The 20,652-nt window shown below is 38.3% G+C and overlaps 1 protein-coding gene across 5 annotated transcripts in view; it reads left to right on the top strand.

Annotated features, from left to right (window-relative positions):
* Nucleotides 1-16,011, top strand: part of slc8a2a (solute carrier family 8 member 2a) — a 29,975-nt gene extending 13,964 nt beyond the window's left edge. For 2 of the 5 annotated variants that reach the window (XM_048186975.1, XM_048186976.1), the window contains exons 3-15: nt 583-912; nt 2,717-2,854; nt 3,356-3,583; nt 3,681-3,935; nt 6,127-6,570; nt 8,809-9,158; nt 10,738-10,841; nt 11,608-11,625; nt 11,822-11,934; nt 12,050-12,115; nt 12,786-12,885; nt 13,018-13,287; nt 14,860-16,011. In XM_048186975.1, coding sequence (XP_048042932.1) covers nt 613-912; nt 2,717-2,854; nt 3,356-3,583; nt 3,681-3,935; nt 6,127-6,570; nt 8,809-9,158; nt 10,738-10,841; nt 11,608-11,625; nt 11,822-11,934; nt 12,050-12,115; nt 12,786-12,885; nt 13,018-13,287; nt 14,860-15,236 — 2,763 coding nt within the window. In that variant the 5' untranslated portion in view covers nt 583-612 and the 3' untranslated portion in view covers nt 15,237-16,011. The remainder of the gene's footprint in view (nt 1-582; nt 913-2,716; nt 2,855-3,355; nt 3,584-3,680; nt 3,936-6,126; nt 6,571-8,808; nt 9,159-10,737; nt 10,842-11,607; nt 11,626-11,821; nt 11,935-12,049; nt 12,116-12,785; nt 12,886-13,017; nt 13,288-14,859) is intronic. The other 3 variants (XM_048186977.1, XM_048186978.1, XM_048186979.1) reach the window with 3 other exon arrangements.
* The last annotated feature ends 4,641 nt before the right edge of the window (nt 16,012-20,652 follow it).

Here is a 20,652-nt window from a genome sequence, read left to right as displayed (position 1 = left end):
CAAAGCAGCGCTTGCTTACCATTTTGAATATCAGTTATATTGATAACTTTCTTCATTTCAAGCAGATCATGTTAATGAAAATATTCACATTCTTGTACACTGACTCATTCATAAACTGAACATCCAATTAGAGTTCCCACTCTCACCGACGGCCCCAATGCCAATTCAACATGCTGAATTGGGCAAACTGCTGCCAAAGTGAGCCCAATGTGTGGAACACACCGCAAAAACTATCCCGACAGACCTTCGCTGACGGCCTGATGTCGGCTTGGTGTGTCCCGGCCTTTAGTCTCATGGATCCATTAAGTTGGACTGCCTGTGACCAGTGTGGGTCAGGCATGATTAATGAACCATTATTAAGACTGAGATGGCTTCACACACACTCACTCACATTGTTCTTCACATGCATGTATGTGCCTCATTCATAAAACACAAGCAGAATTTCTGTGTAAATCATTTGTAAAACCATTCTTATGACCGTTCCATTATATAACAAAAATATGTATCATGATTGATTGATCATGCTTTGTATGAATAATCCCCACTGTCTTTTTCTCTCCCTGTCAATCTCCCATCCTCAAGAGGAAGCTTTTTTTTTCGCCATATCCTGTCATGGCTCCTCCTCTACTCCTCCACCTTTTCCTCCTTCTCCTCCTCTCTCCACAGGTGTGTTTGGGCAGCAGTGCTCGTGGGAACAGCAACAGTAGTACAGATGCCCCCAAGAAACCTTGTTCTGATAAAGTCACATGTCAACCAGGGATTCTACTTCCTGTGTGGCTTCCACATGATCCCCCACTGGCAATGCAGGCAATAAGAGCAGTGATCTATTTCACATGTCTTCTCTACATGTTCCTGGGTGTTTCTATCATTGCTGACCGTTTCATGGCTGCCATCGAGGTCATCACTTCACAGGTGTGACAACAACACCCAAAAAAAAAGTCCATTATTCAATGAATTATTCTCTCTCTCTCTCTCATATATATATATATATATATATATATATATATATACACACACACACACACACTATGTTGGGTATGGGACGCACATGAAATTTAATGACATCCCATTCTTAATCCGTAGGGTTAAATATGGAGTTGGCCCACCCTTTGCTGTTAAAACAGCTTCAACTCTTCTGGGAAGGCTTTCCACAAGGTTTAGGAGCGTGTTTATGGGAATTTTTGACCATTCTTCTAGAAGCGCGTTTGTGAGGTCAGGCAGTGATGTTGGCGAGAAGGCCTGGCTCGCAGTCTCCACTCTAATTCATCCCAAAGGTGTTCTGTCGGGTTGAGGTCAGGACTCTGTGCAGGCCAGTCAAGTTCCTCCACACCAAACTCACTCATCCATGTCTTTATAGACCTTGCTTTGTGCACTGGTGCGCAGTCATGTTGGAATCTGAAGGGGCCATCCCCAAACTGTTCCCACAAAGTTGGGAGCATGAAATTGTCCAAAATGTCTTGGTAAACTGAAGCATTAAGAGTTCCTTTCACTGGAACTAAGGAGCCGAACCCAACCCCTGAAAAACAACCCCACACCATAATCCCCCCTCCACCAAACTTGGCACAATGCAGTCAGGCAAGTACCGTTCTCGTGGCAACCACCAAACCCAGACTCGTCCATCGGATTGCCAGACAGAGAAGCGTGATTGGTCACTCCAGAGAACACGTCTCCACTGCTCTAGAGTCCAGTGGCGGTGCGCTTTACACCACTGCATCCGACGCTTTGCATTGCACTTGGTGATGTAAGGCTTGGATGCAGCTGCTCAGCCATGGAAATCCATTCCATGAAGCTCTCTACGCACTGTTCTTGAGCTAATCTGAAGGCCACACGAAGTTTGGAGGTCTGTAGCTATTGACTCTGCAGAAAGTTGGCAACTTCTGCGCACTGTGCACCTCAGCTTTCGCTGCCCCCGCTCTGTGATTTTACGTGGCCTGCCACTTTGTGGCTGAGTTGCTGTTGTTCTCAATTGCTTCCACTTTGTTATGATACCACTAACAGTTGACCGTGGAATATTTAGTAGTGAGGAAATTTCACGAATGGACTTATTGCACAGGTGGCAACCTATCACGGTACCACACTTGAATTCACTGAGCCCCTGAGAGTGGACCCATTCTTTCACAAATGTTTGTAGAAGAAGTCTGCATGCCTCGATGCTTGATTTTATACACCTGTGGCCATGGAGGGGTGTCCCAATACTTTTGGCAATATAGTGTAATATATATATATATATATATGAGAGAAATATATAAGAATATAAAGAGATGTAGATAAAGATTTTTGAAATAAGTCTCTTATGCTGGCCAGTATGACAATATGACAGGTATGGTATGACGGTGTGTGTCATCTAGCAGAGAATTTAATATTCTTTATTCCAATGTAGATATGTTGTCATGGACATTAGTGAGCAGAACTGCTTTCTAGAAGAGGAAAAACTGTGATTTAACAAATGGTTTAAGTCCTTACGGTTCTTGTTTGTGTCCATCTACTTCAAAATGGAAAGAGAAAATAGTCAAATAAGATGAAGTGCCTTTATTTCTAAAGTATTTAACTCACTTGACTATCCACTAATTGGAATTCCTACATGGTTATTAAAAATAAATTATTTAAAATAATAACTATGTTGTAATATACTTTTATTGTTTTAAAAATGAAAAATAAGATTTTGGTCATACGGCCCACCCATATGAAGTTTTTGTAAACTTAATGTGTCCTTTAGGAGAAGGAGGTGACTGTGACAGGTGCAAATGGAGAGAAGACAGTAATGACAGTAAGAATCTGGAATGAAACTGTCTCCAACCTCACACTCATGGCTTTGGGTTCATCAGCCCCTGAGATCCTGCTGTCTGTAATAGAGGTGTGCACACAACTTCAAAATAAACCAGCAACTCACATTGCTCAGTAGTTTATCACAAGAGAGATGAAGGCCTAGCTTTTTTTTTTCTTTATCAGTTTAATTATTAAAAGACTGACACATACACTCACCTCATAACTTTAAAGTGATGACTTCAGCCGCTATGTAAATGGTAGTGCATGTAAAGACATCATTTAACTCAATGAAGTTTCACACTGGAATGGTCAGTTAAATTTTTCAGCTGCCAGACATGGCTTATTTAACTTCTCTAGAAATGATTCTGGAGAACTCAGAAATTATTCTCTAGAAATGACTAATTTTTATGAAAATTCAGTCTCTCCTAAAACCTGGAGAAATAAAGCAACCTGTAGGATAGTACAAATTAGTGACATTCAACTGAAAAAAATATAATATGTCATAATTTAAAATATATATTACATTGTGCATTACTAATTGCTTTGGAAACATGGTAGTTTTGTTTTCTGCTTTGTATGTGTGTAACAGGTGTGTGGACATGGTTTTGAGTCCGGAGAACTGGGTCCTGGCACTATAGTGGGCAGTGCTGCATTTAACATGTTCGTGATAATCGGAGTGTGTGTGTGGGTGATACCTGATGGAGAGGTGAGGAAGATTAAACACCTCAGAGTCTTCTTCATTACTGCATCCTGGAGCATCTTCGCCTACATCTGGCTCTACCTCATCCTGGCAGTCATAAGCCCTGGCATTGTACAGGTGTGTGTGTGTAAGCAGAATATGTTTGCATAATGTGTATGTTGATACATATCTGTGGATGTAAATTTTATTAACTTCTTTTATGTGTTTGTGTGAGGTCTGGGAGGCTCTGGTCACTCTGTTCTTCTTCCCTGTGTGTGTCTTAATGGCGTGGATCGCTGATCGGCGCCTGCTCTTTTACAAGTACTTGCACAAACGCTACCGTGCTGATAAACGTCATGGTATCATTGTGGAGATGGAGGGTGAGCTAGCACCCAGAGGCATTGATGCCATCATGGGAGAAAAATATCAAAACAACACCACCAGCATTAATATTGAGAAAACCAAAGAACCTGAACAGGAGAGAGAGGAGGTGAGAGGGCAAAACAAAACAGAAACCGAAAAAAATCCTTATTGAGATATTCCTTCTATGAGTGAAATTGGGGTGAATGTTCTTGTTCTCCAATGGATTCCAGATGCTACAAGGAGAGTAGTAAAAATGCTCGGTAACACTTTACTTGAAGGGGTGTGCATAAGACTGACATGACACCTTCATAATCTTGACATGACACGTGTCATGAATATGAAGGAGGTTTTATGCATGTTTATGACAACTGTCATTAAATGTCATTCGCTCAATTATGTCATTTTTAATGCAAAGATGACATTGTTTGAGATGTCTTTGTTACGACAACTTGACATAAACCAATACATCATAACCTGTCAGTGTCTTTGTCATGACAACTTGACATTAGCAAAACATGTCATTTTGCTAACATTAGCAACATTTTGCTAACATTAGCAAAACATGTCATAAACATGACATAGCAGATTAATTATCAAACTTAAAACTACTTAGCTTTATGGGTTAACATTACATTACATTATTTTGGTAACATTTCAGTACAGGGAACACATATATAAACGATTAACTATGACTATTCCCTCAATAAACTTTTAATTTACTGCTTATTATAGTTAATTTGTTAGGTTTAGGTATTGGGTAGGATTAAGAATGTAGAATAAGATCATGCAGAATAAGGCATTAATATGTGCTTTATAAGTACTAATAAATAGCCAATATTTTAGCCATATGAATGCTAATAGTAATAAGCAACTAGTTAAAAGACCCTAAAATAAAGTGTTACCATTATTTTATAACAGTGTCATCTTTTTTACGAAATTTGAAATTGTCTATTATCTGACCTTCTGTTGGAGGAAACTTAAAAAAAAAGTTTTGTCACTTAATGACATTTTAATGACAAGTTCAATTTGTACCACTGTACTTGAGCTCAAGATACATATTTATGACACTATTATAATAGCCTCATGACAGCCAATGTCAAAACCAACGACATGACAGTTTAATGTAATGTTATCCCATAAAGCTAAACGATGTCAAGTTGTCATGACAAAGACACTGACAGGTTATGATGTATTGGTTTATGTCAAGTTGTCATAACTCGGACATCTCAAACAATGTCATCTTTGCATTTAAAATGACATAATTGAGCGAATGACACTTAATGACAGTTGTCATAAACATTCATAAAACCTCCTTCATATTCATGACATGTGTCATGTCATGATTATGAAGGTGTCATGTCAGTTTTATGCACACCCCTTCAAGTAAAGTGTTACCAAATGCTCTAATTTGCTTTGCATAAAAACATTACTTCATTCTAATCGGTCAGTCACAGCATTCTATGGCGAAATATCTTTGTATATTGACTGCACATTTGTATATTTGACCGTTGTCCCTAGCAACCAATCTCCTATATTGTGACAGTTTTATATTTCTCATAGAACTTTGCAGTTTCCGCCATTTCACATACTGTTCAAAACTTTGTGGTCAGTAAGATTTTTTTTCCCTGAAAGAAATAAATACTTTTAGTAATTGCACATTAAATTGATCAAACATAATAGTAAAGACATTTATAATACTACAAAAGATTTATATTTCAAATAAATGCTCTTTACTTTATATTTATCAATGAATCCTGAATAAAAATGTTAAGCAGCACAACTGTTTTTAACTTTGAAATGCTTCTTGAGCACCAAAACATCATATTAGAATGATTTCTGAAGGATCATGTGACTCAAGACTAGCGTAATGATGCTGAAAATTCAGGTTTGCATCACAGGAATAGTCAGTTAGAAAACAGTTCTTTTAAAATGTAATAATATTTCACAATATTACTGTTTTTACTGTTTTTGAAGTAAATGCAGCCTTGGTAAGCATAAGAGAATTTAAAAAAAAAAAAATCTTACTGATCTCAAACTTTAGTATTAAGATATGTGTAGTTATCTCATGTATTTTAAACTCAAATCAATATTTCATGTCCATTTATTTATTTGCTAAGTAGCTATATAGTGGGATAATATACAGTCAGTCGGTCATTATCTCAAAATAAACAGGGTGATACAAGACCTAATCACTCTACCAGAGATTTTTACGATAATGATGGACTGAATATCATACCTTACATATAAAGATGTTGAAAGAATTGAGAATTCAGAAATGAAAGGTTTTTAGATGTTACTGAGACTGTCTATGGTTGTAGGTAATCCGTATGCTGAAGGAACTGAGAGAGAAGCATCCGGACAAAGACCTGGATCAGCTGATTGAAATGGCAAACTATGCCTCCATGCAGAAACAGCATAAGAGCCGGGCATTTTACCGTGTGCAGGCAACACGCATGATGATCGGGGCAGGGAACGTACTGAAGAAACATGCCGCAGCCGAACAGGCAAAGAGAGTCGCTGGAGATTCGACTGAGAATGACCTGGCCACCTGTTCTCAGATCGCATTTGAGCAGGCGCAGTATCAGTGCAGTGAGAACTGTGGGAACGTGAGTCTATGGGTCTGTTTACAGGGGGGAACTGGAACCAGAACCTTCCACGTCGATTACAGGACAGAGAATGGGTCAGCTAGTTCTGGGGCAGATTATGAGTACTGTGAGGGAACGATCGTATTTCAGCCTGGAGAAACACGCAAGGAAATAAAGGTGAGAAAGTAGTGATGTTTGATCCATGAACAAAAAAGAATAATTTATTTCTAAGTGATTCAATTAAAAAATCAGTGGAATGATGTGAATGATTCAAATGGCAAATGAAAACACAAAAGATTTTTTTTGTTTTTTTGTTTTGTTTTTGAAGACATGAATACTGTCAATTTTGATAAATTTTTGTCCTTGTTAAATAAAAGTAAGGACATGTATAATGGTCCAAAATAATTCTATTTCAAATAAATGCTGTTCTTTTGAACTTTCTATTCATTAAAGAATCCTGAAACAAATATATCACATTTTCCACAAAAATACTAAGCAGAACTGTTTTTTTTAAACAATAATAATCAGAGCTTGACATTAACACCCGCCAAATGCGGGTGGATTTCAGCAGTGGCGTGTAAGGCAGTCACTCCTGCTGTAGCCACTTTGGTTGGTTGAATTTTATATATAATATGTATATTTTTCACTTGTAGGCTTTTAAAAAGACATATGAAATAATAAACTAAGGGCAATGTAGTGTTGTCAAAAATATAGATTTTTTCGATACCAGTACTGAAATATCTGAAACGCTTATAAAACTAATTTTCCGCAGAATAGATACATGATACCAACTGGGCTTTCTCATTCTCTCATCACTCTGACACACAAACCTGCTTCATTCACTTGTTTCATTTGCTCCGGATAAATATTGTTAGTGTTACAGGGTTTGAATTTTGGCGTGGGATTGCGCATATTGCTCGTATTTTACTCATTCCCATAGATTTTGTGCTCTCACCCAAAGTGCATGCACATAAAACTGCCTCTCAGTACTAAATTGAGTCCTTTTTCACTGCTATTCACCTATACACAGTCAGTTATGTTTTAAAGGGGTGGTTCATTGCAATTTCACTTTAGTTAGTTTAGTTAGCATAAACAGTATCTGCAAAGTTACAGCGCTTAAAGTTCAATGCAAACAGAGATATTGTTATTTAAAGTTATGGCAGTTTAATGCCTACAAAAACGACCCGTTTGGACTACAACCAGCTTCTTCCCGGGTTGGTGACATCATAAACCCTGCCCAATGGAACATGCAACAAAGTGGGCAAGGCCATGTTGCGCTGCATTATGGAAGCGGAAGACTTGTCTACACCGGACGTGCACGACTCATCAAAAGATAATAGAACCCATTATAATCTGTCATATTTTCTACACTGGATGCGGCGCGGAAGACAGCTTCCAGAATTTACATGAGTTCAATGATGGATTTGCACAAAGGCTATTACTGAAAGATGAAGCAGTTCCCACTTTAAAAGCAGAACTTGCTGTTTATGGGCCCCTAACTGTAAGTACGTTTTATTGTTTGTAATGGGTCTGATTCGGGCTCAATTTGATACGGCAATATAGATGCCATTATTTACTTTTCCGCTGAAGCACATATAACAACTAATGGACGTTTCTGGACGCTTCAGCGAATCACAAACACTGGGCCAGCTAACCAATCTGAGCCCATTGCGTATTTCGGAGGGAGTGGTCTCATAGAATGAGGAAGTCAAACCGGGTGTTCATATGACAATGGAAACAGAGGTGTAGAATAAAGGTAAAATATATGAAAAACACAGCGTTTTAAAAAAAAAAAAAAAACGAAGCATTAGGACATGTTAAACTGCGCCCCATAAACACAATCAAGCCTAGAAAAAAAACACTGAATCACCCCTTTAAGTGAACGTAAACATTGGACAAAGAAAAGGCATGTGTAACAGTATAATGGTTATGTGTGTCAGGTCTTAAAGTGACAGCAGCCTAATATACCTGCTGCCAAATTATGAGATATTATTAAAAATATCTATTTACCCCCATGGTATCAATGTCAAAATTGTGGCCAGTGAAAATGCTGAGTGGCTGGTAACTTTGGAAAACCACTAGCCACAGTGGCTGGTGAGCAAAAAATATAATGTCAAGCCCTAATGATAAGAATAATAAGAAATGTTTACTGAGCATCAAATCAGCATATTAGAATGATTTCTGAAGGATCATGTGACACTGATGATTGGAGTAATGATGTAGAAAATTCAGCTTTGCCATCAATGGAATAAATTAAATTTTAAACTATGTTCATATAGATTTTTTTTTTTAATATTTAAAATTGTAATAATATTCCACAATATTACTAAACTCAAATTATTGAACAGTAGTGCATATATTCGAGTTGAATATAAGAGTTGTCTTAAGAAATGTGTGTATGCGTTCATTTTATAGGTGGGCATTATTGATGATGATGTGTTTGAAGAAGATGAACACTTCTTTGTGCGTCTCTCAAACCTGCGAGAGGGAGAGGGTGGGACCAACACTGATGGTGCCCGACTGGTTGAACCCCTCGTAACCACGGTAACCATTCTGGACGATGACCATGCAGGAGTCTTCGCATTTGGTCAGCGGGAGCTCTGCGTGGGTGAATGTTCAGGTGTGGTGAAGGTGCCTGTGAACCGGACATCCGGTATGCGCGGGACCGTAACGATTCCGTATCACACAGAGGACGGTTCTGCTAGGCAGGGTGTTGACTATGAGCACACACAAGGAGAGCTGGAGTTTACCAATGAGCAGACTAGGTAAATGTCCACACTAAAGTTTTAAATTCAATTCAAATTATGTTATTTTAACTTTAGCTGATTAGCAAACATATACACAAAGTTTGAATTTATGTAAAAGATTGAGGTAATTGTATGTATGGAAAAAATGTGGTGTGGTTTAATGCATGTGTTAAATTGATGGCGGAGTGTCTTGGTAAGTATCTCAATAAGCAGGTTGGCAGTAGCACTGAAAAACCTTTAATTATGTGCTTTTGTGGACCATTACAGCATATTAATATACTTTACTAATATATGCAATGCAGTTATAATGCATTATAAGGTATTATAAATTAACATACACTACCATTCAATACTTTTTGATGTCGGAAAGTTTTTTAATTGTTTTTTAAAGAAAACTTATGCTCAGCAAGACTGCATTTAACTATTTATTTACTGACACTTTTTATCAATGTTATGTATCCTTGCTATAAAATAATACATTTCTTTAAAAAAATCTTACTTTTGAACAGTAGTGTATGTCAATTTATATATCATATGCAATTACTGTATGATTTAATTACTATTTTTCAAAATGCACAGTAAGCATTATTAAAGACTTTAGTTGAATTTCCTTATTCTGAAATACTAGCTGAGCTGTTGTTTTTTTAAGCCTTGTAGTACGTCACCATCAGCATACATACAACCTCTATTATTTGTCACTATGCCCACACATCTCATTTGAACCACTAGAGGTCTCTTTCTCCCCAGTGCTTACCTTTACTGCTGTTTGGTCTATAATTTCTGCCTAGTACTTTCATACTCTGAGAGGATGCGTTTCTGTACAACATCTCAACAGATGTTCTCTAGTGTCCTGTGTGTGCTTCCAGATTGAATCTGTTACACTAATACTGGATTTTGAGCAGCAAATGTCTTTTCAGTCAAAAATATTTTTTTAACCGACATCCTGGGCCAGAGGGTTTACATTGACACAAGGTGACCCCATATATCCATAGATCTAAATATTCTCATTAAAAAATCCAGTTTTGGTTCTTCAGTTGTACATGTGGAGATATTTATAGTAACACCATTATATTATAAATAAAATAGAGCATTTATGATAGGTTGCATTTTGATGAACAGTGTGGTTCAAATTCACTTTAAATAGCATTTTTTTCTGATGGTTAGAATTTAGTTTTGACAGGATTTTATTTAGCATTTCATTCATTTCGTGTGTATGTGAAATCTGATGAGGTTGAAATCTGTGCTGTCTACACAGGTAGTGTACAACTGTACAGTGAAGCTTCAGAGAGTACATGGCAAAGACCACGTAAACACATTGAACAAATGTGTTCTACCTTTTATTGTTGAAACAAATTAGATAAATCTTAAACCCTCAATGCAGCCGTGGTTTGTGGAGAGGAGAACATGTACACAACCGAAAGCTCATCTCAGTTCGTCTGTGTGTGGGTTAATTATTTATGCACTGTGTGTTAAAGTATTCATGCAGGCCCAACTCTGATGTGATTTAAATGCTGAGGTCTCCTTTAATATTTCAGAGGTAAAACCAAGAGGAAATGATTATTTGTCCTTTGCTCTTTGTGTGCGTGTGTATCCACAGTAAGACACTACAGGTGCGCATCATTAACATGCAGGAATATGAGAAGCGAGAAAATTTCTACATTGTACTTGAAGAACCCAAATGGCTCAAGAGAGGCATCTCAGGTCTGTGTGTGTACCTATCCTTGTTAATTATCACAGATATTATAGTATTTTCATATTTTCTCATTGTGGGAGATTTCTATGAATGCTTACTTATATTTTCATTTGTTAAGGCTATTGAGATGCCAAAAGCCTCCTACTCACCTCTCAGGCACACACATTTCTATGACCAGTGTCCAGTTTCAGATCAATAACAACAGCACAACAGGGGGACAAACTAGACATGCGTCACTCATAGTAACTAGATCCAACTCGCCTACGCACACACTTAAGCTTGTGTGTGTGTGTGTGTGTACGTAATATGAGCCGATGTGTACCAATAAAAGTGAATGTTAAAGAGAGAATTAACACCAGGTTCATTAGTGAGTTAATCAACTACTTGGAGCCTCCTTCATTTATCTAATGATTAGATACTGTTAAAAATGTATCAAGGTTTCCACAAAAATAACAAGCAGCACAACTGTTTTCAACATTAATAATAATAAGACATGTTTCTTGAGGAGCAAATCAGCAAATTAGAATGATTTCTGAAAATTCAGCTTTGTCATCACAGGAATATATTGCATTTAAAAAAAATCAAATAGAAAAGTTATTTTAATTATAATATTTCACAATGTTACTGCTTTTATTTTTTTTCAAAAAAAAAAAAAAAAAAACATGAAAAAAAAAAAAAATTATCAACCCCAAACTTTTGAATGGTAGTTTAGATTGATTGATTTATTAATTGATTAATTTATTCATTCATTCTCTATTCGCATGCTGCAAGTAGATTTGCTGTTGAATCAGGGTAAGATGATTTTACAAACTTTTTCTTCATATTATATATACCTTTCCGATTAGTTTTTTTTTTTTTTTGTGCGTGCTTTTGTCCTGTTTTTTATGCAGTGTATATGCACTTTTGTCTGTCTACACATAAAGAATAGTTATACCTCACATCTGAGCATTCAGTATTTATCATTTGCTCTCCCTCTCATTTTCCCCAGCCACTCCTGGTCCAGAAGTGGAGGATGCCAGACGTATAGCAGAGAAGGGGAAGCCCATTCTGGGAGAACACAGCAGGCTAGAGGTCATTATAGAGGAGAGCATGGCCTTTAAGGTATACACATCATATGCATGCATATATTAACATACACATGAAACTCTGTGCCCAATTAAGTCTGTCACATGCTACAGAAGCTGTATAAGCTGTATATATTCCTTCCCTCGTATAGGTCCGACAGGGAATGGCCCCTAATGGAGTTTTAGATGCGGTAGTAGACCACTTGCCTCAGTGTGAAGTGTGTTTTGGGATTGCCCTTAACTTCAACCTTTAAACACTCTCTAACTGAACTAATCAAACCTAAATGCATGAAGATTGTGATGCAATTAAATTTCATTTCCTCTTTGCAACTCTTTCTGTTTTAATCTGTGTGTTTGCTAATTGAAAGCTTTAAAACTAGATTAAAACAAAAGTTTTATACACAATTTATATGATTTTTCAATAAAACAAAATATAAATCTGGCTAAGTGTAAAGGAGGCCAGCTAGTAAAGAGCTGTGCAGGTAAACCTCACTAGTGCGCCTATTGACAGGGCCGTCCCAAGCATGGGGTGGGTCCAGGTGCAAGGTATCAGAAGCGGGCCCCCCCCCCTCGGTCCGTCGTGATCATGTTCCGGGGGGACGGGGGTTTTCACTCGGTCCTTCGTCGCAGGGGCCCCCTCAAGCCCTGCTTATTGAGGCCAGGGGTGGGAGGTTTACCTGCACAGCTCTTTACTAGCTAGCCTCCGTTACACAAGAATAGTCCTTTTGTGCAAATTAAACTGGAATACTATCAATATTACAAAAAGTGTAATGACGTGTACAGAGCAACTGGTGAAATCTGATTGATTGCTGATTTGGATTTATTTTGGATTATTTTGGATTTATTTCTCAATCACTGAGCTCTACCTTGGTGTGCATATGTGTTTAGAATACAGTAGACCGCCTTTTGAAGGATACCAATCTTGCTGAAGTAATTGGCACACACTCCTGGAGGGAACAGTTCATTGAGGCTATAACAGTCAGTGCAGGTAGAATCAAATCATCTCTGTGTTTTTATATATATGAAATGAATTATGCTGTGTTTGTGTGCATAAAATCTCATGAGAGTTTGTTTCAGGTGATGATAATGTTTTATTCCTATCTTTTTTTCTTTTTCTCAGGAGAAGGTGATGAGGAAGGAGGGGAGCCTCAGCAGCCTTCGTGCTGTGATTATTTCATGCATGTGGTTACAGTGTTCTGGAAGATTCTGTTTGCGTTCGTTCCACCTACAGAGTACTGTAATGGCTGGGCCTGCTTCGTTGTGTCCATTGTGGTCATTGGGATGCTAACTGCTGTGATCGGAGATTTGGCATCTCATTTCGGCTGCACAGTGGGTCTCCGTGACACTGTCACTGCTGTAGTGTTTGTCGCATTAGGAACCTCCATACCAGGTAAACATGTATGGTAGATTGTGTGCCTGGATATGTGAAACAAAGGCTACGTTCACACTGCCAGTTTTGGGGATTGACAACTGCTTTTACTTACAAGTGTGAGTCTCAAAATGTCCTATTCACACAGCAACTTACAGTAGCGTCTCGAATACTGTATGAATCTGTATGAATACACAAAGGGAGTCAAGCCTGTATTCTCTTACCAATAACCATAGTGGCAGTGGCTAATGTAATATCAAAGACCTCCATAGAACTGAAAAGTTGTATCACTTTTGACACAACAAGTCCAATCGAGCAACAAGTTCATCCATCAAATCTTCATTAACTTCATTGACAGCAGCTTTTATATCTGGGCGAAGAGTGGAGCAATTGTATGGAGTTAATATTGTGCCATAATTAAACAAACAAATCCAGCATTTTGCAAACAAACATGACCTGCTTTGCAAAGGAAAACTCGACTCGCAAACAAACAGAAAGTTATGTGCAAATACAGAGGTCAGTTTGAGCGAAAACGCAGAGGAGTAACAAATGTTTTGTTTTACAAATAAAAATAAATGAGCCACATTATATTTCACAAGTAAATACAATCTTTGAACAAATACCAAATCTAGTGCATACATACGCACACCTGTCTGTTACGATTTTAAGACACTTGCCTTTTTATGAGATCTCTCGGCTTGATTTTCTCACAAATGTGTGCAGGCAGATTTACTCACAAATGCAGTTGAGCAACTTCCTCTTCCAAAACAGCAGATGGCGCTTCGCCATGGGTCAATATGCGTTTATAATAATAATCAGCTGAAAAATCTGCCTGCACACATTTGTGAGAAAATCAAGCCGAGAGATCTCATAAAAAGGCAAGTGTCTTACAATCGTAACAGACAGGTGTGCGTATGTATGCACTAGATTTGGTATTTGTTCAAAGGTTACATGCCATTTGTTGGATGGTTTGTATTTACTTGTGAAATATGATGTGGCTCATTTATTTTTATTTGTAAAACAATACATATATTTGTTACTCCTCTGCGTTCTCCTTCAAACTGACCTTTGTATTTGCACATCACTTTCTGTTTTTGTTTGCAAGTCAAGTTTTTCTTTGCAAAGCATATCATGTTTGTTTGCAAAATGCTGGGTTTGCTTGTTTAATTATGGCACAATATTAACTCCATACATTTGAGTCATGCGTAGAACACTAAACTGACAGAAGCAGCTCCAACTTGTGGAGAACAGTGGCTGGATCTAAAACCTTCAGATGACACACAGCTCATATTTCCGTCATTGTGAGTTACTGAAAACGAAACAACACATAAAAACACACAACAGACATGCGTTTGTGCTGTGCAGAGTGGCTCTCTCACACTGTATGACCTGACAGACAACCAGTTGTCCAATCTGGTTCCATTCACACAATGCAGGTTTTCCGAGAAGTTGTCACTCCTGTAAATACCTGAACTTTGTGTGAACATAAGGACTCAAATTCAGGACTGACAACTGTATTCTGTTGCTGTGTAAACATGGCCAAAATCATTTTATCAGTCAGTCATATCACTTCTCCCTTCCTTCCTTTTTTAGATACATTTGCAAGCAAGGTCGCTGCTCAACAGGATGAGTATGCAGATGCTTCAGTTGGAAATGTAACCGGTAGCAACGCCGTTAATGTTTTCCTTGGGATTGGCGTGGCTTGGTCCATTTCAGCCATTTACTGGGAGGTCAAAGGTCAGGTGTTTTATGTAGACCCTGGCTCACTTGCATTCTCTGTTACACTCTTCACCATCTTCGCCTTCATTAACATGGGTGTGCTGATGCTACGGCGGCGGCCATCAGTGGGCGGAGAGCTGGGTGGGCCCAAAACGCTAAAGGTTCTGACTTCAATGTTGTTCCTCGGTTTGTGGTTTCTCTACATCATGTTCTCCAGCCTAGAGGCCTACTGTCACATCACTGGCTTCTGAGGACAGAGAAGACATACAGACTCAATAAACATACATACACACTAATACTAATGACTTTCAGATTAAATGAGTTTTGTGAAAACTGAGTTGCGAGAGAAATGTATGACATGCTGCCTATTCCATGGTAATATGTACATTAAGTAGGTTTAGGTATGCACTCTCTGTATTAAAAAAAAAAAAAAACATACCTACAATAAGAGAGTGAGTGAGAGAGAGCAAGATTGTATGACTGCACAGCTGTCAGGGGCATCTCTAACTGTTGTTTGGCTTTGGTTTCAAAACACATTAGAGGTATTATGAACTTTTGACATTACCAGACCCTCAATGGCATAGAGGAGTTTAACACACTGCAAGATGTAGCACTTTTTTGACAGAACTGTGATATAATTTTATATGCTGAGACTCATGACAGTAATTGATGTACCTGTAAAGAGATGCTAGGCCTCTCTCTGAGAGAGAAGCTACATATGACTCTCCATAGAAATGACCAAAAAAAAAAGAGAGAAACTTCTTTTGCTAGTTTCATTTTAGGATCAATGAATAATGTATGTGAAAAAAAAATCAATTCACATTAATATATTTACTAAAATAATGAGTTTATGTCATATGTGTCTTCATGAATGTATTATTTCAGCATTTAAATTTATGTAAAATCATTAATAAATTGAAATGTTTGTTTTTATTGTTCTGTATTCTGACTGGAACATGCTGCTTTCAGAAATGAAAAATGGAATTATAGTTATTTTATTCATTAAACATCAACAGTTTACACTAATTAATTATAATTTCTTCCTTTGATGAATCTTGTAAATGTTTTGGTTGCTTATAGAATACATGCAGGGGGTGCGTCACAACCAGGCCCACATTAAGAACACAGAGGGCCCTGGGGCTATAGCAAACCCCCTTTCATAGTAGCCTATTGGTGTTCAACTGCATGAATAATTAGTATTTTTAAAAATCATATCTTTAACACACAGAGATACAATGTATTGTATCTCTATATAAAATGTAAAAATGAAACTGGTTTTCAGAAACAGCAACAACTTTTGTGCAGACGACTGCCTTAAGAAGTTTACTTTAAATAGATTCAACATTTAGAAGGTCTTCTTTCTGTGCCTAGAAGAGCAGAATCATCATTGTCCTGTCATTCATCATTAAGAGCGTATATAAGCAGCATACTCTGCGTAATCCCATTGACAAATTCTTCTGGCATTCGGCCCTGCCCTATTCCGTGAAACATATTCCAATCCGACGAAGTAGCCTGCAGCTCTTTACCTCTGAAGAATTCATCTGAACATCATCTGGTGTCGTAGAACCCACCCCATTATCATCCAACAGGGTTAAGGTCTTCCTTTACGGCATCCTCCATCGAATTCACCAAGGCACCGTCATGTAATTTGCTCCTCCCCACCTTGGCCTCCTCAAATTCTCCTCACACACCAGCTTATCCAATTGCTTTTGGATCATCTCCCTTCTCTGAAATATCAAAATGGACTGTTAGTTCATTTTTCTCAAAGAAAAACCAAAGCCCAGTTATATGCTCTTTACCTTAATTCGCAAACTGGTCAGACTCCACCCGATGCTCTGCCCAAAAAGACCACCAGTCGCTCAATCAGGAAGCTGCATCAGCTTCGAGCTTCTCTGTGTTTTTCCCCATGCCCGTCGTGCATGTGCCGCCTGCCACCGAAGCTTCCAGCCTCGCCCTCCCTGTCTACAGGTCGCATGGTCGCAGTGTTAAGCCATACTTCCACCAACAAACTTAGCCCAACAAACCCACACCTTCCAAGCACCTTCTTCTACTTCTGTTTACACCGTTGCTCCCCCATACAGCCCCACCTGCCATGCACCTCAGCATTGCCCATAACTTGCCAATCCTTGCTCCATCCAATTTCCTTCCTGCTTCCTTTCCAACCATCCCTGGAGCAGTCTTGAGCATGAGGTTGCCTCTGCAACAAGGAACCGCTCCAGGACCTCCTCTGCATCCTGCCTTTTCCCTCTTCCTTAACATTTACCCTGTTTAATCTCATCCTTTCCTTAGCAGAATTCATCCTAGCTTTCGTAAAATATTCCAAGGTAATCTGTTCAGTCTGTTATGTGTGGCAGCAGCAGTGCGAGATCTCGGAAGAATGACCAAGCAGACACAGATCAAGTGTGGTACAAAGCATTCTCATTCTCAGATTTATTCAGGAAGAACGGTCATATTTATAGACATAGGTCAAACAACAATCTCCATGATGGCTGATCATCCAATCATATGACTTAAGAATCAAACCTTACAATTTATGGCATTTCAAGAAATACAATAACAACAAATAAGAAATGAATGTGCGTAAATGTGTGTGTGTCTTCAACTTCTGGTTGCGTGTGAGTGTCAGTGTGTCCAAGGACTACTACTTCTTGTTTTGTCTAAGTAGGTATGATGTGCACAATGGAAAAATCCCAAGACACAAAGAAAGTCAAAAAGTGAAGCCCAAGAAATAAGAAATTATTGTAGATAATAAGAATACAATAAGAAATTATTTAACCTGGGCTGCCACAATATTTTATGTCCCTCAATTATCAGTCCCACGTTTGCCCTCAAATCCAAAAAACCCCCAAACCCTCAGCCAACCTCCGTCGATGTCAAATCCACCTCATATGTGTCACAGTCTGGGCTCGACCACTCTCTTTCTGGAAACCAAAACAGACATTCTTCATCCAGTTCAAATCGCCAAGTCTTTAACAATTTCAGCGATTTTTATTGTTTCAGACAAAGATTGCGTTTGTAATTTTTGCAGCGGTGCACACACCTTCCCCATCTGTCCCGTGTACAACTCTTTAGCAAAAAACAATAACGACCTTAAAAAAAAACCTCTCTTCTCCTGTTAATTTCTCTCTCTTAGCACATGAGCTAAAAACCACCCTGACAAGCAATTTACTCACTACCTTCTTTCTTACAACAAGGTTTCGATCCCAGGTTAGAAAGTCTATACCAGATGGACTTTAGTTTGTTATAATTCACAATCTGCCCTGACAGATCTGGACACCGTAGATTCGGCCCATTCGATTCCCCCCCATTTGACGTCTACTGCATCAATCCCATTGGAATAGCAACCAAGGTTTTCAGGAAAAAAGGAAATTATTATCAGTCTCTCCACTCCCCATGACTCCTTCGTTCCAAGCATTAATACCCTAATCCCTCTGTCCGAGTTCTCTTTGTACTTTCATGACACAGACCAGGCAATTCAGCTAATTAAATCAGTTGGTGATGGAGCATGGTTAGCCAAACTTGACAGTACATAAGCCTTCAAAGTTATGCCAATAAACCCCGACTTCTGGCATCTCTTTGGAGTGTGCTGGCGAGACAAATATTATTTTGCCGTCCATCTGACCTTCGGGTGTAAAAGCAGACCAAAAATCTTTGACATACTATCTGAAGCCCTGTGCTGGATCCTCGCAAACAATCACGGTATCCCTTACCTCATTCATTTACTGAATGATTTCCTTACAGTCTCACCAAAAAAAAAATCCCCCAGCTGCCTAAATCACCACCATTCAAAAAAAAAATTCCGGATTTAGGTATCCCAATCACCTCAAAGAATACTGAGGGAGCTGCCACCTCCCTTGAGTTCCTCGGAATAAATCTCAATTCAGTCAAATCGAGATTCAGTTAAATACACTGATGATTAACTAAAAGTCAAACAGATGATTGATTGTGATGAACAGTGGTGATTAGTGTTAGTGTCCATGGTGACTGATGAGTAGTGGGAAACTAGAACAAAGTGAACAGATGTCATAAATGAACATATCCAAAACATGATGACATGATCCAAAATATTACCTCTACACAAATTTTCAAATGCAACCTCCTCTCTTTCCTCAGACATCTAAACCACCTCCTCTCTCTAGCACCCTCTGTCCCTGTCTTAAATGATCTAGTCACACTAAATGAGCCATGTAAAGCAGAACTAAAATTTTGGCACTTCTTTCTTAAGCCAGCAATTCCCAACCGGGGTGCCGTCTGGTGAGAGCAGGGGTGCCGTGTAAAAATCCTTCAAACATTTTTAAATTGCTAAAATGTGTATAAAGCATTATACCACCAATCTCTGATGTCTCTAATAATAACAAAGAACACACACAAATGGATAGTAAAAAGGCAAATCATAAGAAAGGTTGGTCTGAATTTCAGCGCAGGATTGCAGGGGTTTCACATAATTTTTATTCCCATGCTCACATCCAAAGCATACAAATAAAGCCGCCTCTCATACAGTTTGCAAGTGCTAAACGAGCTTAAACGGTCAAATACACAGAGAAATAATGTCACAATGTCAGTCTTGCTGAGGATTCACACAAGCACAATCGTCGTAAGTGAACGTAAACAGTTCCGGAAAAAAAGCAAACTGGATGTGCATCAGGTCTTAAAGTGTAAGCAGCTTAATAAACGTGCAACAAGCAACAAAAGACAAAGAGAAAAACACTTGCTGCTCTTTGACTGATTAACTTTTGTAACTTTAATTGATTCATCTGTATTTAGTTTTTACAATGAAGACTATCCAGTGTTATTTTACATTTGATTACTTCATAGTGGAGAGCAGGGCACAAACTTTTTCTCAGTTTGAGTAAATCTGCTTAGGGTTCAGAGAGTTTCTTTTGTTCCACATTAATTTCACACATGTCTGGTACGTGGCTTTGTTTCATTATGACAGTGTATACTTTTTTCTTTATCTACCCTGAAAGAAGGGAAGTGAAATGTGACAACGTGCCCCATAGGTATAATAGTATAATAATAACAATATACACCCATAATAGTATACACGCCTTAGATTTTAATGTTTTTATTGGTTAATGTTTTATCTTGTTGTTTTGACCGGGACCTCAGTACTTAGTTAATTTCTTTCCTTCGTGTAGCTACTTGTGTATGGAATGGCACTAAAAATCCTTGAATCCTTGAAAAAGAATCATTTTGAAAACTGGATACCATACCAATATGGCGGTGCCGTGGCTTCAATGTTTTTGACGTCATGAGCAATCCGATATAGGTGGTCACAGAGCCATTAAATAAAATTGTTTTTCAATGGCTCTGGGTGGTTATAATAACCATTATCTTGTGGTACTGTATGCAGTTTTTTTTTAACTGTTGAGTATTTTTTTTAACTATTTTGAGTGTCCCTTATATTCCTTTGCTAAAGTTAGCAACCCTAACGACCCAATTCCTCCACTTGGTAGATTTGTTTATAAATAATTAGTTAGTTCCATAAACTATTCGGTGTTCTTAACGAATCGGTTGAGTGACAGATTCAATGATATATAACTGAAGCAGAAAGGGTCGCTTGAATTAATGAATGAATCGTTTTAGTGAACAGATTCAAAAGATTCAAACTACTGGAATGAATGAAACTCACAGCCAGTAAAACCCAGTAGAAAACGCGCCTTTAGT

The sequence above is a fragment of the Megalobrama amblycephala genome, linkage group LG4 (assembly GCF_018812025.1).
Source record: "Megalobrama amblycephala isolate DHTTF-2021 linkage group LG4, ASM1881202v1, whole genome shotgun sequence".
In the NCBI taxonomy this organism is placed as follows: Eukaryota; Metazoa; Chordata; class Actinopteri; order Cypriniformes; family Xenocyprididae; genus Megalobrama; species Megalobrama amblycephala.
Note: the sequence above shows the minus strand (reverse complement) of the source record. Positions and strands in the feature narration are given on the sequence as shown.